This window comes from Scyliorhinus canicula, chromosome 17 (assembly GCF_902713615.1).
Source record: "Scyliorhinus canicula chromosome 17, sScyCan1.1, whole genome shotgun sequence".
Taxonomy (NCBI): domain Eukaryota; kingdom Metazoa; phylum Chordata; class Chondrichthyes; order Carcharhiniformes; family Scyliorhinidae; genus Scyliorhinus; species Scyliorhinus canicula.
Window position 1 is genome coordinate 63,235,574 of NC_052162.1, and position 26,929 is coordinate 63,262,502.

The following is a 26,929-nucleotide window of genomic DNA, read 5'->3' on the forward strand; positions in this document are numbered from 1 at the left end:
TTCGGGTTAGAGTCCCACCCTGAGACTTGATGGCCAAGAAAGGTGCGTTTATAATGCGAGCAACAGATTGAGTGTCAACCTGCTAAATCCTTCCAACACACCAGCGGCAGGCGGTAGGAGTAGGAGATGGTCCTGGTCAGCCATGCTTGGTGTGGAGTGGGCCCTTCAAGCTATATGCATCTAGTGACAGGGTAGTGACCTGTTTCAGGAACAAAACCTTGCATTTGGAACAGATGGAAGTCTGCCTCGTGCACCAGTAGGTGTGGGAAGAGAAACATCAGCAAAGAACTGATATAGAGGGTTGGATTCTCCGAGCCCCCATGCCGAAATCGCGTTCGGAGAGGGGGCAGAGAATGGGTGTTCGCATGGAAATCGTGCCTGGCACCGCTGAATCCCGGAGAATCGCTCGGGAGTCGTGCGCGCAATCTATGCGGCGCATGTAGGGGGCCATTGACAGAGGCTCCCACCGCGATTCTCCGCGGGCAACTGGCCGAGTTCCCGACGGCGTTGTTCTAACCACGTATTGGCCGATGAGAACCGCGGGTGAAGGCTGCGGACTCAGTCCACGGCCGCCCTGGTGAGGGGCAGGGGATCAAGTACCAGGGGAGACCTTATGGGCGGCCGGTGGGGCGATCGGGCGGGTCATATGAAGCGGCACGGGACTGATCGCTGGGACCTTCTTTCCTGGTCCAGGTTCGCCGGCTGAGTCTGCCATGTCGCACGGGGTGGCTGCCGCTGGTCGCCTCCATGCGCATGTGTGGACTCCTGACCGTGCGGGGTCCCATATCCACAGCCAGAGCTGCGAGAAGCATTCCGGGGCCTTGCCAGCCCCCTGCAGATGGGAGAATCACTCAGGACTTTCTTAAGCAAAGTGCAGAGTGAAACGCCAGCGTTTTGACGCTGGCGTGGGGACATAGCCCTATTTTTGGTGAATCCAGCCCAGAATGTATCATTTCACAGAGCTGTACTCAATACAACTATTTAAATTCAAAGGCGATGGCTGGACTATCAATGATTGTCCTGAAAATTAGTACTTCTCTCCCATGAACTATTTTCTTTCCTTTAGCGAAAGGGGTAAACAGGATGCCTGTCCCTAAAGCATTCAGCAATACAGAGTGCCTAACCATAAAGAGATTGATGTGAATGATCTAACATGACAAAATGCGTGTTTGCTATCGCTCCTATTTCCTAGTATGTTCGTATTTGTTACGTGAGGTTGATAAGGGCAGAGCCATTTTCTGCTACATCGGAAGGTGGATGGTGAGACGTAAAATCAATGTGGGACTGGGTCATTCAGACTGGAAGAGCTCAGAATTAATCCAGAGTTTGATCTGAGTTAGCTGACCTTAGTCAGAGTGTCAGTGGTGAAGCTACAATTGCTCACCAGGCCTGGCAGCTTCTGTGGGGACAGAAACAGAGGGCAAAATTCTCCAGCCCTTCCAGCCACAGGTCGATTCCCAGTGCCGGTTCCCTGACAGCGGCAGAAGCACGGAATGTGAATCGCCATCTGCGCCGGATCCCGCCAACGGGCAATGGGGAGCTGTGTAGGCTGCGGGAAAACTAGTCGTGAGGGGGCTGCCGAATATCACCCAGAGTTAACGTTTCGAGTCCACATGAATTCTTCAGAACCCGAATCAAGCTTCGGATTCCAAAGAAAAGCCATTAGACTCGAAATGTTAACTCTGTTTCTCTCTCCAAAGATGCCGCCCGACTTGCTCAGCTTTTCCAGCACTTCCTGGTTTTATTTCGGATTTCCAGCATCCGCGGTATTTTGCTTTTATTTTATAATTGCTCACTGTGCCCCTGGGTGAAGAAGGAGAAAAAACATCAGCCAGGATCCTGCTCCTGATTGTTATCCAGTAGCTCCTGCTGCAAACTGGCAGACTAAGATGATAGGCCCAACTCTGATACCTCCTGCAGTTGAATAGCCTGCTTCCACTATCTAGGCAGGTACAAGAAAAATAGCCAGTTGGGTAAGATAAGGGAAATGGGGTGGTCTAGGCCCGTTCAGCATTACCACAGCATGCATCAAGTGTCTCAGGAGAGAAAGGCTAGATCATTGAAATTAAGAAGGCTTGTTGATTCACCTGATAATGACTGGTACTTAGCTTCCAAAGGTTCAGCACTTCAGTGTGCCTAATAGGGTCAAATCAATAAGTCCACCACAGACATAAATTTTCAGAACATGCACACATTCTGGAATGCCACTGATAGCCTGCCCCTTCCACTAATAGCCACAGTGCTGGCAAATGCCACATCGGTTAGACTGGTACAGACACAATCATACAATTGTGGACTGTTTTATCCCACATCCAGTGGGTGGCGCTATTAGTCAACCAGTCCGTAGCCAAGTCAGGTTAGACTGCTGACTGGTGAAGATGAAAATCCCGGAACGTGAGTTGTTGTTCTGCAAACATCAAAATGACATTGGAACTTTTAGAGAGTTAATATTGTCTCCGGCTATGTTGGACGCAATCTAGCCAAAGAAAACCAGAGCCCGTTCTGGGATTTAATTAGATCTGGGATCTAATGGCACTTTTGTTTCCGGGCCTCAAATGAGGAAATGGCAGCCCAGGCTGCACTTAGCTGCATTTCCTGCACTGAGGAGCTCCGATCTCTCGAGTCTGATGTGACACCTGGACGCCCCCTCAATGCCTCAGTTCACCTATTGGGGAGTCCTTGAGCCCTCCGCACCCCACCTCACATGGGCAAGGCAACCCGGGCCCGATCCCTGACGTGAGCAAAATGCTACTTGGGCACCTTAGCATTGCCAACCTAATGCCCCTGCTAGCCTGGCAGTGTAACCCGTGAACTGGCTGCCATTTGGGTGGCACTGCCAGGGGATCAACGTGGCACGGCTAGCGAGCCAGGCTGGCAGTGCCAAGGTGCCTGGGTGGCATCAGCAGCACCAGGGTACCACCCGGCCCAGATTCCAGTCACCTGGCATCCACCGGTAACCCCCCTCCCCCAAATTGCCAGTACACCTGGTCCCCGTTTGTTGGGGGCGAGTAATAATCGGTGCCTGGCTGGGGTCTCCTCGGCGAGGCCGGTAGACACCAGGAGCCGGTTCAATCTGGCGAAGGCAGAGTTAAATGAGTTTTTAAAATGGGTCCTGCCCATTGTGGGCGGGATCCAGATCACAACGTCTCGCGAGACCTCATTAGACCTCACGAAGCGCAACGAGCATCGCAAATCCCGGGAGAGGCCTCTTCTGGGGTCTACCGGCCGTGTGCTGTTCTGATTCAGGCGGAATGTGGCCAGTAAATCATGCCTGATGTTACCCTTTCTCTGCCCAGGATGTCATTCTTTGGCCAGGAATCCACCTGAGCAGCAAGAGGTTTTTAAACCCAGTTAGGCCAGCATTTATTGCCCATCCCTAGTTGCCCTTCAGAAGGTGCTGGTTATAATGATATGTATATTGACTGGGATGTAAAGAGTTAACAAGTTAATGATAATGTTTCTTACCACTAGAGGGAACTATAGAGCAGTCATATATATATAACCTGACTTTGGGGATTCTGGGAATTAAGAGTTAGGAGAGAGCTGGAAGAGTATCAGGCATGGGAGCAGTTGTATACTTGAGAGTTCTGTAAGTTAGAGATAGCATAGTTTTATATAATAACCTTCTATTTTAGGAATGTGATCGCATCATAAGGTTAAGGGGGGGAGTTGTTGGGTTATGGGTATAGGGTGGATGCGTAGGTTTGAGTAGGGTGATCATTGCTCGGCACAACATCGAGGGCCGAAGGGCCTGTTCTGTGCTGTACTGTTCTATGTTCTATGTTCTATCTTAGTTAGTAGTGTAACAAATTTATAGTTTTGTTCATTAACAAAGCTTTGTGTTCGTTATTCAACACTACAAATTCGAGCCATCCAGGTACAGCAGAATTGAGAACATAATACTGGTGAGCTGCTGTCTTGAACCGCTGCAGCTCCTGAGGTGTAAGGACACCCACTGTGCTGTTAGGGAGGGATTTGTAGGATTTTGATCCAGAGACATGAAGGAGCGGCGAAATATTTCCAAGTCAGCATGGTAAGTGACATGGAAGGAAACCTCCAGATGGTGATGATCCCATCTATCCGTTACTATTGTCCTACAAGATGGAAGTGGTCGTGGGTTTGTAAGGTGCTCCCTAAGGAATTATGATGAGTTCCGACAGTGCATTTTGTACATAGTACACATAACTGCCACTGTTTGTTGGTGGCGGAGGGATTGAATTTTTGTGGAAGGGGTGGCAATCAAGAAGGCTGCTTTGTGCTGGATGGAGTCGAGCTTATCGAGTGTTGTTGGAGCTGCATTCATCCAGGCAAGTGTATTCCATCACACTTGTACCTTGTGCATCAGTCATTTTCAAAACTAGGATCATGCCCCGTGGGTAGGTCGCGGGCAGGTGCCATGTGTCCCGCTGTTCCTGATCGCAGGGTCATGCATCAGCGTTCTCGACTGCGGGAAGAGTGTCTGATGGCGCAACCAGCTTTTAAAAATGCCGGATGGGACTGGCATTCAAAATGTTGGCCTGGAGCCCAACGGGGCAAAACTCCTGCTGGCGCGCTGACCCACGAACAGGTTTTGTTTTTAATCGGTGGCGTCTTCCTGCCTGAAGCAGCGACAGAGAGCAGGTCACCCATTCTGGGCAGGAGAGAGATTCCTCCATTTTGCAGCTTCAAGGACCTCTGGTGAACAACCCATGAAGAAGAAGCTGAGAACAGGAACAAAGCAGCATCACAATGATTACTTGAGGTGTGGGTTATTGTTCCACTGCAAATCAGGATTTAAAGTTCATGTGTGGCATATGCAGGGAAGCCCTGGCAAATAAAAGTTAAAACCCTCAAAACTTCAAAGATATGGTGAGTTTGAGGCCAAACCTCTTTATTTTTTTCAGCGGATGCAGTGAGATCTTCAATCATCAGCTGAAGTCATTATCAGAAATGTAACATTGAATAACAAAGCGAGTGAGATCGTGAGGACCAAGCAGGCTCACCTGTCACATTAAAGGTAAGTGAAAATGGTGGGCCGCGAAATTCAGGCGGTGTGGGACACGAAGGTCGGCTGGCTTGGGTCGTAAATGTCAGCCAGCGTGGGTCACGAAGATCTGCCGGCGTGGGTCACAAAGGCTGGCCGGCGTGGGTCCCGAAGGATGACCGGCTTGGGTCCCAAAGGATGACTGGCTTGGGTCCCAAAAGATGACTGGTTTGTGTCCTGAAGGATGACGGGCGTGGGTCCCAAAGGATGACTAGCGTGGGTCCCAAGGATTCACCGGCATGGATCCCGAAGGATGGCCAGCATGGGTCACAAAGGTCGGCCAGCATGGGTCGCAAAGGTCGGCCAGCGTGAGTCACAAAGATCGGCCGACATGGGTCCCGAAGGATGGCCAGTTGGTAAAAACAGGTCCCGGGCAAAAAAAGTTTGAAAGACACTACTGTAGATGACGGTCAGGGGTATTCAGCAATGGTAATGCTATCGAATGTCAAGGGGTAATGGTTAGATCCTCTCTTGTTGGAGGTGATCATTGCCTTGCACTAGTGAAGCGTAAATGTTATTTGTCACTTGTCAGTCCAAGCCTGGAGGTTGTCCACATCTTGCTCCATTTGAACATGGACTGCTTCAGTAGCTGAGAAGTCACGAACGGCACTGAACATTGTGCAATCATCAACGAGCATCCCCACTTCTGACCTTATGATGGAAGAAAGGTCATTGATGAAGCATCTGAAGATGGTTGGGCCTACGACATAACCCTGAGGAACTCCTGCATGATGTCTTGGAGCTGAGATGATTGACCTCCAACCACCACAAGCATCATCCTTTGTGCCAGGTATGCCTAAATCACCTATGGCTTTGGCCCATGATTCCCATTGACTCCACTTTAGCTAGGGTTCCTTGATGCTGTTCTCGGTCAAATGCTGGCTTGATGACAAGGGCAGTCACTCTCACCTCACCTCTGGAGTTCAGCTCTTTTATCCAAGTTTGAACCAAGGCTGTAATGAGGCCAAGAGCTGAGTGACCCTGGCGGAACCCAAACTGAGAGTCCGTGAGCATGTTATTGTTAAGCAAGTGCCACTTGATAGCCCCGTTGATGACCCCTTCCACCAATTTACAAATGATTGAGAGTAGACTGGTAGTGCGTTAATTGGCTGGGTTGGAATTGTTCGGTTTCTTGTGTACAGGACATACCTGGACTATTTCCACATTGTCAGGTAGTTGAGTGTTTGTGCTGTTCTGGAACACAAGTCTTCAGTATTATTGCAGGGATATAGTCAGGGTCCATAGACTTTGCAGCATCCAGTGCCTTCATCCATTTCTTGATATCACATGGAGTGAATCGAATTGGCCGAAGACTGTCATCTGTGATACCGAGGACCTCCGAAGGAGGCTGAGATGGATATTCCACTTGGCACTACTGACTGAAGAGTATTGCGAATGCTTCAGCCTTATCTTTTGCACTCATGTGCTGGGCCTCTCCATTATTGGGGATGGGAATATTTGTGAAGCCCAGGTCTCCAGTGAGTTTTTAAAATGTCCACCAGCATTCACAGCTGGAAGTAGCAGGGCTGCGGAGCTTAGATCTAATGATTGTGGATTTGCCTAGCTCTGTCTATTGCATGCTGTTTATGCTGTTTATGCTGTTTGGCACACAAGTAGCTTCACCTCATTTTACGGTATGTCTGGTGTTGCTCCTGGCATGCTCTCCATTGTGCTCTCCATTGCAACCACAAGAAGCTAAACATGGAAGCTGTTGCTCCTTATTTCTGATTGCAAAAATTGTTGTAATGTTAAGTCCTTTAAAAATCCATTAATGGCATATTGTACAGTCTATTTGCTTTAGAAACAAAGTCTTCAGGATGGAAATCTAGCCATCTGAGGTCAGGGCAATTAGGTTTGTGTGGGGTTTGCAGTTAATAAAAGTACCTGTGAAGTTACCTTGCCTTCTTCTTGTCCTCCATCTTATCCTCCATCTTCACACATCGGGGGCAGGTTTCTCCGACCCCCCGCCAGCTCGGAGAATCCATGGGGGGGGGGGCACGAATCCCCCCCTACCGCCCCGACGCCGGCTGCTGTATTCTCCAGCGCCGTTTTTCGGGTGGGGGGCGGGATTCAAGCCACACCAGTCGGGGGCCATTGGCAGGGGCCCCCCCAGCAATTCACCGGGCCCCGATGGGCCGAGCGGCCGTCCATTTTTGGCCAGTCCCGCCGGCATAGGTTACGCATGGTCCCAGTTTAGCTAGGGTTCTGGCAGGTAAGCCAGCAGGGGTGGCCCACGGGGTGGCGCGGGGGGATCCGGCCCCGGGGGGGGGGAGGCATGGAGGCCTGGCTCGCGATCGGGGCCCACCGATCTGCGGGTGGGCCTGTTCCGTGGGGGCACTTCTTCCTTCCGCGCCAGTCACTGTAGGGCTCCACCATGGCCACGCGTAGAAGAGAACCCCCCTCCGCGCATGCGGCAAAATACGCCGGCTGCTCTGCGCATCTGCGGAACCACAAACTCGCGCAGCCCCTTCGTCGCTGGTGGAGTGGCGGCAACCCCTCCGCCGTCCACCTAGCCCCGGAAAGTGCGGAGAATTCCGCACTTTCAGGGGCTGTTGACATCGGAGTGGTTGGCGCTGGTTCTCCTGCCAGCGTGGGGACTTAGTTCCGCAGAAGGGAGAATCCTGCTGCAGGTATTTGAAAGGTGATGTATTGCCACAAAAGATATTCGACTATTCGAGTAGTTTTTTTGAACTAGGAACTAGTCAATGTGCAAACAATGATTACTTTCTGTCTGAAATGTATCTATTTCATACCAAGCTGAAACACCATCTGCTGCTCAGGTGAATCGAAAAGATCCGCTCGCAGTTTTCAATGAAGAGGAGAGATTTCCCAGTGCACTGATCAAAATTTCCCTCCTTAATCTGCAGCACCGAAAACACATTGGTTAATTATTCAGTTGCTATTTGTAATATGTGTGATTACATTTCAAAAATACTATCCCACGGATGTGAATAAAGGCAAGTTATTTTTTGATCTCAATACATGTTTTGGGTTTGGAATCTGCCTCAGATCATTGAGCATTCCTCAACAGATACAGACCTTTCTCTCTCCAGAAAGCCCGGCTGTAGTAAACCATACACTTAATGATGGATCCCATTGGCACACGCTGGATCAACTGGTTTCGCAACGGAGGCAGTGGAGGACTGTAGTGAATTTGCTGAGTGAGGGTAGGTGGGATAGCACTGATGACATAGTCAGCCTAGAAATAGCACAAACAAAATTAATCATAGAATCATAGAATTTACAGTGCAGAAGGCCCATCAAGTCTGCACCGACTCACTTAGGTCCTCACTTCCAACCTATCCTCATAACCCAATACCCCCATCTAAACCTTTTTGTGCAACTAAAGGCACTTTAACCGCCTTCTGAGGGCATCATAATAACATTTAAAAGCCTTTGAACATTGGCCTTGAGTTGCCTTCCCTTTACAAATCCCGTCTGGTCTTCCCCTATCATCCCTGGGACACAGTCCTCTATCCTTGAGGCCAGTATCTTAGCCAGCAGTTTGGCATCCTCATTCAGTAGAGAAATCGGCCTGCATGACCCGCATTGCTCCGGATCCTTCTCCCGTTTCAGGATCAATGTAATCGAGGCCTGCGACATTGTTGGGGGGAGGACTCCCTTCTCTCTTGCTTCATTAAATGTCCTCACCAGCAGTGGGCTCAATGTCACTGAAAACTTCTTATAGAATTCCACCGGGTAGCGGTCAGGCCCGGGGCCTTGCCCAGCTGCATGCCCTCCAGCCCCTCGATTATTTCCTTAATTTCAATTGGCGCTTCCAGCCCTTCCACCAGATCCTCATCTACCCTCGGAAACATCAACTGATCCAAAAACTTCCTCATCCCGATCCATCCCAGCCGGGGGTTCCAACTCATATAATTTACTATAAAAGTCCTTAAATACCTCATTCACCCCCACTGGGTCCAGGATAGTATTCTCACCTCTACTCTTTACTTTACCTATCTTCCTGGCCACCTCCCTTTTCCTGAGCTGGTGCGCTAACATTCTGCTAGCCTTTTCCCCGTACTCATAAATCGCCCCCCTTGCCTTCCTCAACTGTTCCACCGCTTTCCCTGTGATCAACAGCCCAAACTCCACCTGTAACCTCCGCTGCTCCCTCAGTAGCCCCACGTCCGGGGCCTCCGAGTATCTCCTGTCTACCTGGAGTATCTCCTCCACAAACCTATCCCTCTCAGCCCATTCTGCTTTATCTCTGTGGGCCCGTATTGAGATTAATTCCCCTCTGACCACTGCATTCAAAGCTTCCCACACCGTTGCTTCAGAGACCTCCCCAGTATCATTTGTTTCCAGGTAGTTCTGGATGGACTTGTTAACCCGCCCACAAACCGCCTCGTCCGCGAGCAACCCCACATCCAGTCTCCATAGCGGGCGTTGTCCTCTCTCCACACTAACCCGTAGATCCACCCAATGTGGGGCATGATCCGACACTGTGATTGCCGAGTACTCAGTGTCCACCACCCCCGGTATTAGAGCACTGCTCAGAACAAAAAAGTCAATGCGAGAGTATACCTTGTGGACATGTGAGCAAAAAGAAAACTCCTTCGCCCTTGGCCGTGCAAACCCCTCCATGAGTCGACTCCCCCCATCTGTTCCATAAAACCCTTCAATTCCTTTGCCGTAGCCGGCCTCCTCCCTGTCCTGGATTTTGACCGGTCCAATTCCGGATCAATGACTGTGTTGAAGCTCCTCCCATGATCAGGTTATGTGACTCTAAGTCTGGGATCTTACCTAACACCTGCCTCATAAATTCCACATCGTCCCAATTCAGAGCATATATATTCACAAGTACCACTCGCAACCCTCCAGCTTCCCACTCACCATTATGTACCTAACCCCCTTATCTGACACAATTCTCCCTGCCTCGAATGCCACTCGTTTGTTGATCAAGATCACTTCCCCCCTGGTCTTTGAGACCAGCCCTGATGGAATACTTGGCCAACCCACCCCTTTCTCAATCTCGTCTGGTCTGTAACCTTTACGTGTGTCTCTTGTAGCATTGCCACTTCTGCCTTCAGCCTCCTCAAATGCGCAAACTCGCCGACTAGACATCACCCTTTATAGGCCAGCCTCTAGCTCGCGCTCTCCGCCTCATCGAGCCGCCCCCCACCTCGGGCATTCACCATTCCCAACGTCATATTTGTCTTCTAGTAGCAGTTCCTTCAGCAAAGCAGCTCCTCCCCTCCCTCCCCCCCCCCCTAGTATCAGCACTAGAAACCCAACTCCCCTAGTCAAGCTCCAGCTTAACACCTGCTCACCCCCCACTATGCTTCTGTGAGTCAGCTGACCCATGCTGACTTGATAGCGCCCACCCATGGCAGCAAGCAGTCTGTCTCCCCATTGTTCTCTCCCCCCACTTGGACAAACATATTAAAAGCATCACATTCCCCAGTAAACAAACATCAGAAAAAACAGTGAAGAAACAGCCACTCTGGAAAATAAAAACACCCAAAAACAGAACCAGCCCCAAAGACCACCCCCCTCTCTAACCAGCTCCCTGCAAGACAACTTTAGCCATCCAAACAGTCCCTTATTATACATAACACTACTTATACTTATACAACCCAGCACAACAAATCACCACCACAGTACTCTCCAAGGCTTCAGTGTCTTTTAGTTCACCTCCAGCCTCTTTCCTTCAATAAAAGTCCATACTTCGTCTGGTGTGTCTGGGCTGGGTACAACCTCCCGAACTTCACCCCCTTCTTAAAGAGGGCCGTTTTTGCCTGATTAAACCCAGCTCGCCTCTTGGCCAAATCCACGCCCAGGTCCTGATAAATGCGCAGCTCACAATTCTCCCACTTGCTGCTCCATTCTTTCTTGGCCCACCGCAGAACGTGTTCTTTGTCCAGGAATTGATGTAAATGTACCACCATCGCCCTCGGCAGCTTGTTCGCTCGGGGCTTCTTCGCGAGGGCTCTGTGTGCTCTATCCACTTCCAGGGGCCGAGGGAACGCCTCAGCCCCCATCAACTTCTCCAGCATGTCTGTCACATAAGCCCCAGCATCCGATCCCTGACTGCCTTCAGGGAGGCTGACAATTTTAAGATTCTGCCTCCTGGACCTGTTCTCCAAGTCCTCCAGCTTCTCCTGCATTCTTTTCTGGCGATCATTCATCATCCCCACCTTGGTCTCCAGCACAGTTAGGTATTCCTCATGCTCGGACACCTTTTTCTCCACCTCCTGGATCGTTCTTCCGTGGGTCTCTTGATTCTGCAGAACTTGATCAATCGAAGCCTTAATCGGGTCGAGCTTGGTGAAGCAATCTTCGAAAAACTTCACCAGCTGCTCCATCGACCACTATGCCGTCTCCCTGCGCGCGGCCCTTGCTCTCCGCCATGCTTTGCCACATTACCGGCTCTGATCGCGTCTTCCTTATAGGACTTTGTCTTCTCACACGGCCACTTCTGGTCCAATTCTCCATACACTGGAGGGGGATTTCTCCTCACTGTCTCACTCTTCACCGATTTACCCCATAAAATCAGGAAAAAAACGGGGGAAAAAGATCCAAAAGTCCGTCACAGGCGAGAGCTATCAAATGTGCGACCTACTCCTCCATAGCCGCCACCAGAAGTCCCTGCAGAATTGTATTCAAGCACAATATGCAACCTCATGGCCTGGCATATCCCCCACTCTATCATTACCACCAAGCCAGGAGATCAACCCTGGTTCAATGAAGAATGCAGCAGAGCATGCCAGGAGCAACAACAGGCATACCGAAAAATGAGGTGCCAACTTGGTGAAGCTACAACACAGGACTACTTGTGTGCCAAACAACATCAGCAGCAAGCAATAGACAGAGCTGAGCGATTCCACAATGTGAACGCATAAGATCGAAGCTCTGTAGTCCTGTCACATCCAGCCGTGAATGGTGGTGGACAATTAAACAACTCACCGGAGGAGGAGGCTCCACAAATATTCCCATCCCCAATGATGGAGGAGCCCAGCACATATGTGCAAAAGACAAGGCTGAGGTATTCACAACAATCTTCAACCAGAAGTGCCGAGGGGGTGATCCATCTCGGTCTCTTCCAGAGGTCCCCAGCATCACAGATGTCAGTCTTCAGCCAATACGATTCACTTCACGTGATAGCAAGAAATGGCTGAAAGCACTGGATACTGCAAAGGCTATGGGCCCTGACAATGACCCGGCAATAGTACTAAAGACCTGTGCTCCAGAACTTGCTGCACCCCTAGCTAAGCTGTTCCAGTACAGCTACAACCCAGCAATGTGGCAAATTGCCCAGGTGTGTCTTGTACACAAAAAAAGGACAAATCTAAACCAGCCAATCAGTCTACTCTCCATCATCAGCAAAATGATGGAAGGAGTCATCAACAGTGCTATCAAGCAGCACTTATTCAGCAATAACCTGCTCACAGATGCTCAGTATGGGTTCTGCCAGGGTCACTCAGCTCCTAACCTCATTACAGCCTTGGTTCAAACATTAACAGAAGAGCTGAATGACAGAGATGAGCATTTGACCGAGTATTGGGCCCTAGCCAAACTGGAGTCAATGGGAATCAGGGGGAATCGCACCGCTAGTTGGAGTCATACCCGGCACAAAGGAAGATGGTTGTGGTGGTTGGAGGTCAATTATCTCAGCTCCAACACATTACTGCAGGAGTTCCTCAGGGTAGTGTCCTACGCCCAACCATCTTCAGCTGCTTCATCAATGATCTCCCTTCCATTTTAAGGTCAAAAGTGGGATGTTTGTGCATAACTGCACAAAGTTCAGCACCATTCATGACTCCTCAGATAATGAAGCAGTCCATGTCCAAAAGCAGCAAGACCTGGACAATATCCAGGCTTGGGCTGACAAGTGGCAAGTTACATCCATGCCACACAAGTGCCAGGCAATGACCATCTCCTACAAGAAAGGATCTAACCATCACCCCTTCACATTCAATGGCATTACCATTGTGGAATCCCCCACAATCAACATCCCGGGGTGTTACCATTGATCAGAAACTGAACTGGACTAGCCACATTAATACTGTGGCTATCAGGGCAGGTCAAAGGCTAGGAATTCTATGGCGAGTAACTCACCTCCTGACCCCCAAAAGCCTGTCCACCATCTACCAGGCACAAGTCAGGAGTGTAGTGGAATATTCTCCACTTGCCTGGATGAGTGCAGCTCCAACAACACTCAATTAGCTCAACACCATCCAGGACAAAGCAGCCCACTTGATTATTCCCCCTTGTACAAACATTAACCCCTTCTACCACCACCGAACAGTTGCAGCCATGTGTACCGTCTACAAGATGCATTGCAGTAACTCACCAAGGTTCCTTAGACAACACCTTCCAAACCCACAACCACTGCCATCTAGAAGGACAAGAGCAGCAGATAACTGGGATCCCCACAATCTGGAGGTTCCCCTCCAATTCACTCACCACCCTGACCTGGAAATATGTCGCCGTCCCTTCACTGTCGCTGGGGCAACATCCTTGAACTCCCTCCCTAACAGCACAGTGAGTGTGCCTACACCTCAAAGACTGCAGCGGTTCAAGAAGGCAACTCACCACCACCTTCTGAAGGGCAACTAGGGATGGGCAATAAACGCTGGCCTAACTAGCGAAGCCCACATCTCGTAAATGAATTTGTTTTTAAATAAAGGGCTCACTGTGCCATTTTCAGGATAAGTATGATTCTGGCCTAATTGCACCATCCCACAACTATACTTCACTAGACCAATTAAAAACTACATGGTCATGCCAAGGTGTCCAAAATGATACAGGTGCAGCATTTGCTGTATTGCCAATAACATCATTGTATTTGAACACTAAGGTGCCATTTCCTTAATGGTAGTAAGTTGATGGAGCAGTACTTCACCAATGAAATATGTTTGCATTTATGTTGCACCTTGAGTGTAACAAACGACCCAAGGAGCTTTAGATGGATGTGTGGCAAATGGATACTGAGCTAAAAAAGAATCATTTATGAGTGGTGACCAAAATCTGGTTGAAATGCTGAGTTTTGAGCAGCTTCAGGTTTTTGTTTAAAGAAGCTAAGGAAGCTGGAAAGGCAGAAAGGGTTTTAAAGAGGGAATTCAGACACTACGACCTAGATGTCTGAATATTCTGTCCTCAATGATGAGGCAAAAAGACCAGAATCTGAGAAACAAAGCGTACAAGAGGAAGTATAGGTTTGGCGGAATTTTCAACACTCAGGAATAGATAGCAGAGCTTTAAACTAATTCGGACTGATGGAGGGTGAAGGATGGGATTGCAGGAACAAGAGTGTAAGAGTAGTCAACTCTAGAAGTGATTGAAGCACCGTTAAAGTTTTCAGTAGTGGAGGGGTTGAAGTAAGATGAGCAGGAAATGTTGTGGTGGCAGAAGGAGACAGTCTTTGTGATGACAAGACTGTAGTGGCGTCTGAAGCTCAACTTCAGGGTTGACTGAGAGTAACCAGAGAAGAGAACATAATCATTAGTAAGGGAGCAGAGTTTGTGATGAGTGCTGAAGACAATAGCTGGTCTTCTAAATGCTGTAGTAGCTAGAACATTCTAGAAGGGCAGTGATTTCCAAACTCAGAATGCTCAATGTCATAATATGCACCCATGCACATCATGAGGTAAAAGCAGGCAGTGACAGACACCCAGGTGAGCCAATCAATATACAGAACAGAACACGACCAATCACAAGTCAGAACACCAAAGGGGGCTTCCAACTATAAAACACACGAGGCATCAGCACTCTGCCTCTTTCCACTGGTGATAGCTGTAGTGACAGTCAGGGTGTACTAATCATTCAACACCTATACGTGGATCAGAGCTAGCCTGGTCTAGATAGTTAGTGTTAGTTTACTTAGAGAAATAGAGAGTAAACCCACAGGCAGCTGTGTGTTTCGTTACTAAAGTTCAATAAACTCTATTGAACAACTCCTTGTTTGCTGTGTGCTTTATCAGTCAACTGCATCGTGTTGCAGTCGGTGTTAACCCAGGGCGAATAACATGACACTCAAGTCTTAGACCCTTCCAATCTCTGCCTCAAACCTTTGCTTAACTTCACTTTTCTTCTCAAAGAAAAGCTCTCATGGTCAGGAACTTTAATAAAATCACTTTATATCATTTTCTATCCAATTATGTTTTTTTCAAAAAATAATTTTTATTGGAATTTTTTGAAAAATATATAGCAACAGAACAATAATAATAATAATACCAATAATAAACACCCCCCCAGCACCTGTAACAATGCATGTAGCGAACCCCCCAACCCAATAAACAACAAAATAAATTAACAATAAACAAATTAACTTAAACAATACCCTCCTGAGACCCCCCCCCCCCCCTTTCCCCCCTCCCCCCGGGTTGCTTCTGCTGCTGACCTAGTTCCTTATCTTTGAGCCAGAAAGTCGAGGAAAGGCTGCCACCTCCTAAAGAACCCTTGTACCGAACCCCTCAGGGCGAATTTGACCCTCTCCAGCTTAATGAATCCTGCCATGTCATTGATCCAGGTCTCCACGCTCGGAGGTCTCGCATCTTTCCACTGCAGCAAGATCCTCTGCCGGGCTACAAGGGACGCAAAGGCCAAAACATCGGCCTCTTTCACCTCCTGCACTCCCGGCTCCACCCCAACCCCAAATATCGCGAGTCCCCAGCCTGGCTTGACCCTGAACCCTACCACCCTCGACACCGTCCTCGCCACCCCCTGCCAGAATGCCCCCAGTGCCGGGCATGCCCAAAACATATGGGCATGGTTCGCTGGGCTCCCCGAACACCTAATGCACCTGTCCCCACCCCCAAAAAACTTGCTCATCCTCGTCCCGGAAATATGAGCCCTGTGCAGTACCTTGAACTGGATGAGGCTAAGCCTCGCACATGAAGAGGAGGAGTTCACCCTCTCCAGGGCGTCTGCCCATGTCCCCTCCTCAATCTTCTCCCCCAGCTCCACTTCCCACTTAGCCTTCAGCTCCTCTACCGACGCCTCCTCCACCTCCTGCATCACCTGGTAGATGTCAGACACCTTCCCGTCCCTGACCCACACTCCCGAAAGCACCCTATCCCTTACCCCCCGCGGGGTCAGCGAAGAGAACCCCTCCACCTGCCGCCTAGCAAACGCCTTGACCTGAAGGTACCTAAACATATTCCCCGGGGGGGAGCTCAAACTTCTCCTCCAGCTCACCCAGGCTCGCAAACCTCCCGTCAATGAACAGGTCTCCCAACTTCCTAATGCCCGCCCTGTGCCACCCCAGGAACCCGCCATCAATGTTCCCTGGGACAAACCGGTGGTTCCCCCGCAGCGGGACCTCCACCGAGCCCCCCGCTTCCCCCCTGTGTCGCCTCCACTGCCCCCAAATTTTGAGGGTAGCCGCCACCACCGAACTCGTAGTGTACCTCTTTGGAGGGAGCGGCAACGGCGCCGTTACCAGTGCCTTCAGGCTCGTGCCTTCACAGGACGTCATCTCCAGCCGTTTCCATGCTGCCCCCTCCCCATCCATTACCCACTTGCGTATCATCGACACATTAGCCGCCCAGTAATACCCAGAGAGGTTCGGCAGCGCCAGTCCCCCTCTATCCCTGCCCCACTCCAAAAAGACCCTCCTCACCCTCGGAGTCCCGTGCGCCCAAACAAATCCCATAATGCTGCTGTTCACCCTCCTAAAAAAGGCCCTCGGAATGAAAATGGGGAGGCACTGAAACAAAAACAAAAACCTCGGGAGCACCGTCATTTTAACAGCTCGGGAGCACCGTCATTTTAACGGTTTATCCAATTATGTTGACTATTTTTCACGACAATGTTTTATTGAGGAGACTGGGTAGCTTCGTGCACTGGCCTGCCAACTGAGTTTCCAATGAACTGTTGAAACTTTCTGTGTCAGCTGACTGTGAAATGGAGAGCTGGTGCAGACATGATGGGCAAATTGACCTCCTTCTCAATTTATTGCTGAATGAGTCAAAACACACAACACAAAATCACCTTTCATTTGGTACCAACGTCACCAAACTAAGAGAGGCCACAAGAAAACTCATAAGGAAAGTAATGCATTTCTGGAGTGGGAGCTACGTCTGATTGTTGGTTATTTCTTGTCCAAGTTGAGAAAAAGTGTTGTTTGCACCCCCAGAATTTGATTTAAAAAAATCATTACTTAAAAAAGCTCATCAGTATGTTTCTCAAAAACATCTCAAATATTTTACAAACAGTGAGTTATTTGTTGCATAGGCAAATACAGCAGCTCTCTTTCATTTAACAAGTTCTTACAAGGTAGTGCCATAAATAATCTGTTAATATCATTTGTCAGTATGAGTTAAAGGATGAATCTTGGTCAGGAAATTGGGGATCCTCCATTTTCTTTTTTGAATAGTGCCAAGAGATTTGCTCTTGGACTACTGGAAGAAGCATTGATTTTAGAACTCAGTGAAAAGATGGGATGTCACTATTTAAACAATTATTTTGTGTTTAAGAATATCAATGGACAAATCCTGTCTTTAATAAAACAAATAAAGTTGGCAAATTGAGTGTGACGTTAGCACATTTTACAACTTGACAAAGGATATTGGACTAGTTAGACACAACTGACATTTTTTAGTATTGCATTCACAGTAATCTGTTGCCCACACACCTCATATTCTTCTCCGTGCAATGTCTCCACACGGATAGTCCCCTCAGTTTGTTCCACTCTCACCACTGGACTGTTTAACTTCACACGATCCTTCATTCGCTCAGCCAAACGTTCACTGATTTGCCCCGAACCGCCAATAAATTTCCTTTCCTGATGAGATGGAAGGTTAAACTGAATGTGCTGCATCTTCCACAGAAAATCAAGGTAAAGGGAGTAGCATTAATACAAACAAAACAGCTATGGTATTGCAATATTTGGCATCTGGGACAAAGAACAGGGGAAACATTTTTCACATGGAGTTGTGAGGCTGTGGATTGCATGACTGGAATTGGTGATGGAAGCAGAGACCATGTACCAGCCTCCCCGAACAGGCGCCGGAATGTGGCGACTAGGGGATTTTCACAGTAACTTCATTTGAAGCCAACTTGTGACAATAAGCGATTTTCATTTTTCTTTCATTTCATTTCATTTCATTTTTCATTTCATTCATGTCAACACGTTACGTACCAACCACTTTGGACGCGATCTAACAGGATCTCGCAAGACATTGCGATCTGGAGTGGGCGGGACCTAAATTTGCACATTAAAGTATGCAGTAAGCAGCATTTTAATATGCACATGCCGGAGTTACCCAAGGCGCGGGATCTAACCCCACCGCCTCGGAGGTTCCGAGTGAGCGCCGGTCAGCACTGGTCTCCACAAACATGGACCAGACGTACCGGCACTTGGGAGGGGGTGGTCTCTCAGGCTATTGGAGCAGCTGGGCAGTCGGGCTCTGGGCAGGGTGGTACCCTGACACCCTGGTGCCACCCTGGCACCCTAGCACTGCCAGGGTTGCAAGGTGGCACAGCCTCAGTCAGACTGGCAGGACCAAGGTGACCAGGTGGTATTTCTCCCGCACTGGGGATTGGGCCTGGGGTGCCCTGCCCTTATGAGGAGGGGTGCAGGAGGCTCGATGACCCCCTTGTAGGTGAGTTGGGAGGTTCAGGAGACTGTGATGGTGCCCCGATCTCACCCGTCAGTGTAGGAAATGGGACTGTGCGAACTCGGTGGGGTGTTCACCGTTGAGTCTCAGGAATGAAGCAGAGTCCAGTTTGATAGCGGGATTGTTCTCGGCGCTGCCAGCACCGGGAAACACCCGGCTAACCGCACTCGACACGGGACTCTGTTTCATTTCCGTTAAACCACGCCCTTTATATTGGTTATTGAGAGGAAAGATGAAAAAAGGGATGAAAGCAGGACAGACAGAATTAGGACTACACCTTGTCTGAACAATACATACCCCAAAGGTTAGTGTCAGTGCAAAATCAAACCAGCTTATGTTGCTAAATGTGGAGCATAAATCAGATATGAAGACCTGAATGAACACTGAAGTGATGTGGAGTTATAACATGATTACATTTTTAATTCATTCTTGATAAGGTATTTATAGTTTGAAGCTAGGAAATTGTCACAATTCCATTTTGAAAGTGGCCATCAAGTATCATTATTGGATGGAAAGTATCAATTGAAATAATGAATAAAATGAATCTGACTGGATTTTCTGAGCTGCATTCGCTTGAGTGACAGCTGAAATTCTAAGGCCTAAGAAATATCAAGCTCTCAAACCTGGCCTCCATTGGTGGTAGAAAATATCCGCCTTGTCCCTCCGCACTGTCTCACATACCACAGAAACCAAAGAGCAGAGACTTCGTATGGTTCCGAAGTGACATTAACGTTGACAAAAAGTGTTGCAAAGTCTCTGGCCACCCTGCAATTAAACATATAGGGTAAGGTTCCTGGTTAAAGTATGCAATAACCCTCCACAGCAATTTACTGTTTACCCATTTTAAATCGGACCAAATGTTTGGCAGAAAAAAGGAAGGGGGTCCTTGAAGCTGGCAGGACAGATGGATAAGGTGGTCAAGGAAGCATATGGAATGATTTCTTTCATTGGGCGAGGTATTGAATACAAAAGCAGAGATGCAATGATTGAACTATATAACACGCCAGTTAGGCGACAGCTGGAATCTTGTGTACAGGTCTGGTCACCACATTACAGGAAGGACATAATTGCTTTGGAGAGAGTAGAGGCGATTTACAAGAATCTTGCCAGGGCTTGAAAGTTGCAGCTATGAGGAGAGATTGGATAGGCTAGAGTTTTTTTCCTTAGAATACGGGCGAAAGACGGGACGAACGGCTGAAGCGGAGGTGAACGCGAGACGACAACGGCAGTGAAAACCATCCGGGAGAAGCAAGCTACAACACCAACACCAGATCCATTCGCGTATTGCCCTCTGTAATTGTTCTGTAATTGTTTCTCCGGCACCCAAATGTATATGTACCTCCCCAGTTTCCCACCCCTCCACAAACAGATGCCTACATATGTGTTAAAGAACAAAGAAAAGTACAGCACAGGAACAGGCCCTTCGGCCCTCTAAGCCCGTGCCGACCATGCTGCCCAACTAAACTACAATCTTCTACACTTCATGGGTCTGTATCCCACTATTCCCATCATATTCATGTATTTGTCAAGATGCCCCTTAAATATCACTATCGTCCCTGCTTCCAGCACCTCCTCCGGCAGCGAGTTCCAGGCACCTCTGTGTAAAAAACTTGCCTCGTACATCTACTCTAAACCTTGCCCCTCGCACCTTAAACCTCTGCCCCCTAGTAATTGACCGCTCTACCCTGGGGAAAAGCCTCTGACTACCCACTCTGTCTATGCCCCATATAATTTTGTAGACCTCTATCAGGTCGCCCTTCAACCTCCGTCGTTCCAGTTAGAACAAACCGAGTTTATTCAAACGCTCCTCATAGCTAATGAAATAAAAATTAAAATCGCTTATTGTCACGAGTAGGCTTCAATGAAGTTACTGTGAAAAGCCCCTAGTTGCCACATTCCGGCGCCTGTCCAGGGAGGCTGGTACGGGAATCGAACCGTGCTGCTGGCCTGCTTGGTCTGCTTTAAAAGCCAGCTATTTAGCCCAGTGAGCTAAACCAGCCCCTCCATACTAGGCAACATGCTGGTAAATCTCTTCTGCACCCTCTCTAAAGCCTCCACATCCTTCTGGTAGTGTGGCGACCAGAATTGAACACTATACTCCAAGTGTGGTCTAACTAAGATTCTATACAGCTGCAACATTACTTGTCAATTCTTAAACTCAAAGCCCCAGCCAATGAAGGCAAGCATGCCGTATGCCTTCTTGACTACCTTCTCCACCTGTGTTGCCCCTTTCAATGACCTGTGGACCTGTACAACTAGATCTATCTGACTGCTAATACTCTTGAGGGTTCTACCATTCACTACTAGACCACCTACCTGCATTAGACCTTCCAAAATGCATTACCTCACATTTGTCCAGATTAAACTCCATCTGCCATCTCTTCGCCCAAGTCTCCAAACAATCTAAATCCTGCTGTACCCTCTGACAGACCTCATCGCTATCCGCAATTCCACCAACCTTTGTGTCGTCTGCAAACTTACTAATCAGACCAGTAAAATAATATTGCCAATTGTACCGAGTTGCTGTTGTTGAGCTGGTGCATAATACCCTACGGTAAATATACTTTGTTCAAAAACCCAATAAAAAATATTTCTAAAAAAAGAAGGGTGACGCAGAATGTCAATGCGCATGTATGAACGTTTGAAGTTGTTCACTGGCGTGGCATTGTAAAGCTGAAACCGACGTTGTAAAGTCGAAACAGGGTGTCAATTTATAAATGTCATGAGTGTCGTTCATCGTAACTCAGAAGTCGTAAAGTCGAGGCTGCATACAGTTCAAGGTACTCCACAGGGCACTTATGACAGTGGCCAGAATGAGTAGATTTTTGAGGGGTTCGAGGATAGATGTGGCCTGAAAACCATGTCCACATGTTTTGGGCCTGTCCGAAGCTGGAGGAATTCTGGCAGGGGTTTGCTGACGTTATGTCTGAGGTCGTGAGGGTGAAAGTGGTCCCGAAGAAGTGGCAATCTTTTGACTATCGGAAGACCCAGGAGTCCAGGGGATGAGAGAGGCTGATGTCTTGGCCTTTACCTTCCTGGTAACCTGGAGACGGACCTTGTTGGAATGGAGGGAATCAGGGCCCCGAAACCAGGCGTTTGGGGGAGCGACCTTGCGGAATTCCTCAGATTGGAAAAGATCAAGTTCGCCTTGTGAGCGACTGTGGCGGGGTTTTGCCGGAGATGGAAGCCGTTCATCGACTACTTTGAAAACAGTTAAGATGTCAGCAGTGAGGTGGGGGTGGTTGGGGATTAAAAAAGAAGGTAGGGGAGGTGGAGATTAGCGGCAGGGAGGGGGGGGACGATAGATTGTTCGATATTTATTTGTTATTTGAATTCCTGTTTGCTTTCTTTTTGGTGTGGTTTTGTTTGATGTATATATATAAATGCCTTAATAAAAATATTTCAAAAATAAGAATTCAGGACAGTTACACTTGGCTGTCTTCAGCCCCTGAGGGATCAAGGGGTTATTGTCACTGTTAACTGTCACGGCCAACAGGAGCAACCTACCTCGTCCAGCAAAGTTTGTCAATTAACTCTTTCATGGTCATGTTATCCCACTCAATTGCATGTTCAGCATTCCATGGTGCCTCTGCAGGAATCTAAAAATATTAAATTAATGATGGTTACAATAATGCGGCCAATATGGGGGTGAGTTAGCTACTGCCTCTCCACATTTAAGATTTGGTTAGAGAGAGAGATGAACAAAGGTTTCCTAATTTTCATATATTATCTGTATTATAACATTCTTCTCAATTATATAAATCTTGCCAAGACAAAAAGCAACTGGCCCCCAAATTGCAGTAGGGCAGGAGGGCGAAATCAGAAATCAAGCTTTTGTGAGGCCAGGAATTTCTGGTAGGCCAAGATTCAACTGGAGAAGCGAACTGGATCAGTTTCAGAGGCTGAAGTGCCTGTCATCACAGTAGCAACCACAGGAAAATGATGAAGCTAGGACAAGATTGTACAACCGTTGCATATCCATTTCCCTTTGAGAATGTATGCAACTGCTTAAAAGGCACAATTTGGCAGGCCATTGCATCAAGGCAGTTGTGGTAGATCAAAGGGAACAAAGATTGTTTATGGCCATATCTTGGGACCCACAGCAAGCTTTGGAAAAATTGACTCACTTTATACGCAAGAAGCCTTCATTACTCTTGGAAATTATTCAATTTTGACACAGTCATTGAGCTAGGACTGATTTCTCAGTGGGAATCATATTTTATATGATCTATATCAGGATTGCCAACTGTGATTAAATGCATTCGTGGAGATATCCCCCATGCTCCAGCCATTAGTCACCCAACACATCTAATTTGTGACTCACTACCATCCTGTGCCACATGGAATGCAAAAAGATGCATTACCCATTTGGCTGATGCTTGACACTAAACACCCTTCCTCCCCCCCCCCCCCCCCCCCCCCCCCCCCTCCATTTTCAATATTTCTATCTGACAAAGGGAAATTTTCAAAGCAAGTTAGAATAAATACCCAATCCTTTTTAATGTCCATTTGATTTTTCTCCAATATTGCACAGGAGGAGGAAATCAAAAAGGTAACCAGGTAGGAGCACGATCATCTTAAAAATATCCATCCCATAGGATTGATATATCAATCTGCGCATTCCAAAACCCCTCTCGAGAGCTCTGCCTCAAGCAGTTGCATTTTAATCACAGTACAGACCGCTCTCACAGGGACACACGATGTGACCACAGATGTCGACTATTCGGCCACTGGTTCTTCCCAGAGAAATCACGGGAGGATTTTTGATTTCACTTCTATCAGTTCAGCAAATGCGTTCTGCTTTCCTCTGTGAAACATGACTGCCAGGGCATCTCAATTCAGGCAATTTGATCATGCTCCCAAACAAACGACTCAGTGGGACCTCAACTGTTTCAGAAATTGCCAGAACTCCCAGGATTGTCAGAGCTGTTGATTGCATCTTTTTGGCACTTACGTGTTTGCCAGGGGCGTGATTGATTTAACCACTGCGTTGCACTAGCCTTGCATCTATGCGCTCTAGTTAAATAGCGGGAAAGGCCAAAATGGAGATCCACACCAGGCTTGAATCAGTTTGCCATGTAACTGGCCCACTCCCGATGGTGGGTTCCAGATCTCACCCAAATATGGCGAGCATTTCACTATTTGCATTAATTTTAGTGAGATTGAAGTCAAATATAATGGCTTCCTGAGAATTAAATGGCCAGAAATCACTTGGGCATCGTTTATTATTCCATTTTTAAAATGTGAAGCTGGCGCAATAGCTACTGAGGGGAACTGAGGAGATGAGTAGCCATTTCCAATCCGGTTTGAAGCAAGAAGTCGCTGTGGGACCTGGTGTGCGACATTGATCCAAATGAGCCACCTGATGACGCCATTGAAGAAAGGGTGATGCAGATTGCTGATGCTTTTGTTGCTGGTGTGGTGAGTCTGCATGTAACTGGCATGTCACCGCAGGTTAAACACGTTGGAAGTCATGGATGTTCAACTGCACCCTGAGCAATGGTGGAATATATGGATGCCAGGATTTGGTTCCGGTGTGATTAGGACATCTGGAAGGGCCTGCACAGCTGCGGCTGCTGGATAGAGAATGGCACTGATATGTGGAATAAGTCACACATCGATGTACACATCATTTCTATGACAAAGTTCAGGACATGATAATACATTCACAGTCATATCGTCCATTGCTGTTGAGGAACCTGCGAGGGGTGATATCATGGGCAGGATTCTCCGACCCCCCACCGGGTCGGAGAATCCCCGGGGGGGGGGGGGGCGGTGTGAATCCACTGGCAGTGGCCCCCCAAGCAATTCTCTGGGCCCCGATGGGCCGAGCAGCCGTCGGTTTCTGGCCAGTCCCGCCGGCGTGAATTGGACATAGTCCCACACGGACCTGGTTGGTAGGCCATCTGGTGTGGTCCTCAGGGGGGGGGGGCGCGGGAGGGTCCGGCCCCAGGGGGGCCCCCACGGTAGCCTGGCCCGCGATCGGGGCCCATCGATCTGCGGGCGGGCCTGTGCCGTGGGGGCACTTCTTCCTTCCGCACTGGCCACTGTAGGGCTCCGCCATGGCCGGCGCAGAGAAGACACCCCCCTACGCATGCGCCAGAATACCCTACCAGTCTGCGCATGCGCAGAACCACGTCGGCGGTCCTGCGCATGCAGCAACTCGCGCCGGACCTTCGGCGCCAGCCTGTTTCCCCGTAAGTGTGGAGGATTCCGCACCTTCTGGTCGGCCCGAAGCCGGAGTGGTTGCGCCGCTGTTGGTGCTGACGTCGGGCCATCCGGCCAGTTGCAGGAGAATCCTGCCCCCGATCTCCCAGCTTCAGGTGTATCTCCTGCAAAAATCCAATGACTGCCTTCAGACTACTCAGATGCATGAACACACACAACTGTTTAACCGGTCCATTCAGCCCTCTCACATTCCATGTGACCAACCTGGTCAGGGGGCGCCCTGCACCCCCTCCCCGACCGATCAATCATATCCATTTTTAAGCCAGTCCCCCATCCATGTCACGCCCCCCCCCCCCCCCCCCGGATGTCCACCTCCACCTCTCCCTTCCCACCTGTGTCACACCAACCACATGCATGTCACCAACCCTCCCCCCATCCCCACGACCAAACAACAAAACCAACCTCCCCCCCATGCCTACCTCCTGGCAGCCCCCCACTTCACTCCCGTTAACTAACCCACCCAGCTAGCATGGTGGACCTCTCCCAAGGTCTCTGACTTCCCCTCATGCCTCCAATATACCTCTAACCCCCAATCCTCCCAACCACCAATAATCAGAGAAACAAAAGGCACACTCACCCAGACCACTCCCCCTTCGAAACCCACCCAAATTGCCCATCCCATGTACCTTACAATGAACATAAAGCTCCTCTCCAAAGTTCAGTGTCCTCACAATCCTCGCAGCCCATGGTCCCTCATAAAGTCTATCGTCTCCTTGGTGAGTCAAAACTCCTGCTCTTAGTGTGTCACCCAAGAGCGGGCAGGGTACAAAACCCTGAATTTCACCCCTCCTTAAAGAGGGCAGCCTTTATCTGGTTAAACCCAGCCCTCCGCTTTGCCAGTTCTTCTGCCAGGGTCCTGATTAATCCACAGCTCACTCTCATCCCAGGTGCATTTCCTGGCCTGCCTCGCCCACCAGAATTTTTCCTTGTCCAAAAATCGATGCAGCTTCACCACCATCACACTCGGCGGTTCCCCCACCTGCGGCCTCCTCCACAGCACCCTGTGCACCCAAGGGGCAGGTCGAAAGCCCTCCGCCCCCATCAACCTCTCCAGCACGTTAGCCACTTGGCAGCCTCCGCTCCCTCGATGCCCTCAGGCATCCCGACAATCCTCAAATTCTGCCTCCTGGAGCGGTTCTCAAGGTCCTCCAATTTCTCTCGTAACCTCTTCTGGCTGTTCAACCTCATCCCCAGCTCCATCTCCAGTGAGGCCAGCCGTTCCTCATGCTCCTCCTTCTAATATAACAATAATAATAGTTTATTTTCACAAGTAGGCTTCAATGAAGTTACTATGAAAAGCCCCGAGTCGCCACATTCCGGCGCCTGTTCGGGGAGGCCGGTACGGGAATTGAACCCGCGCTGCTGGTCTTGTTCTGCATTACCAGCAGCTGTTTAGCCCAGATTGCCAGGCCCTGAGCCTCCTGCCTTCGCTCCACCCTCTCAATCGTCGCCCTGGGCGGCTCCACCACCTTGGTCAAATCCTCCAAAGCCTCTTACCTCGGCTGCTGGAATTTGTTATTCAAAAGCTCCACCAGCTGATCCGTTGGCCATTGGGTGGGCAGCACTGCCTCCTTGCCCCCCCCCCCCCCTCTGCCATCTTCACCTGTGGAGCACCACAAAACGTTCCTGCTCCAGCTGCTCTCTCCTTCTCATGGCACTTCCCATCCACTGATCCATACATTAGCTTCACCAGAGCAGTGTCACCTTCTCTGGACACTCATACACCTTTTGCCCTTAAATACCGCACCATTTGGGTGGGGTAGGGCTGAAAATATCCAACTTGAGCGGGAGCCACCAAATGTGCGACCACTCAATCCACGGCCGCCACCGGAAATGACAGCATCACATTTCAATCAAACTTTGAAGCCTGAACAGTTTGCCTGACCTCTTGAAGCATCAGCATCATAGAGGCAGCAGTCAACAATCAAACACTTAGTACTGCAGATATCCTCACAACCAAAGGGTGAGTGTGTGAATTAGGGGAGGGGGGGGGGGGTGGAAGCCCTAACTGGTTGTCAGTCTCTCACTTTCCCCAATTCCATAAAGATACCAAAATGAATGGCAGTGCCAGTCCCGCAGAGGATGCCCTCATGGTGTTGGTAGCAGCCTA

At 49.1% G+C, this 26,929-nt stretch overlaps 1 protein-coding gene across 3 annotated transcripts in view; it reads right to left on the reverse strand.

Annotated features, from left to right (window-relative positions):
* LOC119952343 (amine oxidase [flavin-containing]-like) overlaps positions 1 to 26,929 on the reverse strand; it is a 98,597-nt gene that overhangs the window by 26,401 nt on the left and 45,267 nt on the right. For all 3 annotated transcript variants that reach the window (XM_038776038.1, XM_038776037.1, XM_038776039.1), the window contains 4 exons: positions 22,099 to 22,190; positions 19,215 to 19,356; positions 17,607 to 17,756; positions 8,063 to 8,222 (listed from right to left, as the gene is read on the reverse strand). In XM_038776038.1, coding sequence (XP_038631966.1) covers positions 8,063 to 8,222; positions 17,607 to 17,756; positions 19,215 to 19,356; positions 22,099 to 22,190 — 544 coding nt within the window. The remainder of the gene's footprint in view (positions 1 to 8,062; positions 8,223 to 17,606; positions 17,757 to 19,214; positions 19,357 to 22,098; positions 22,191 to 26,929) is intronic.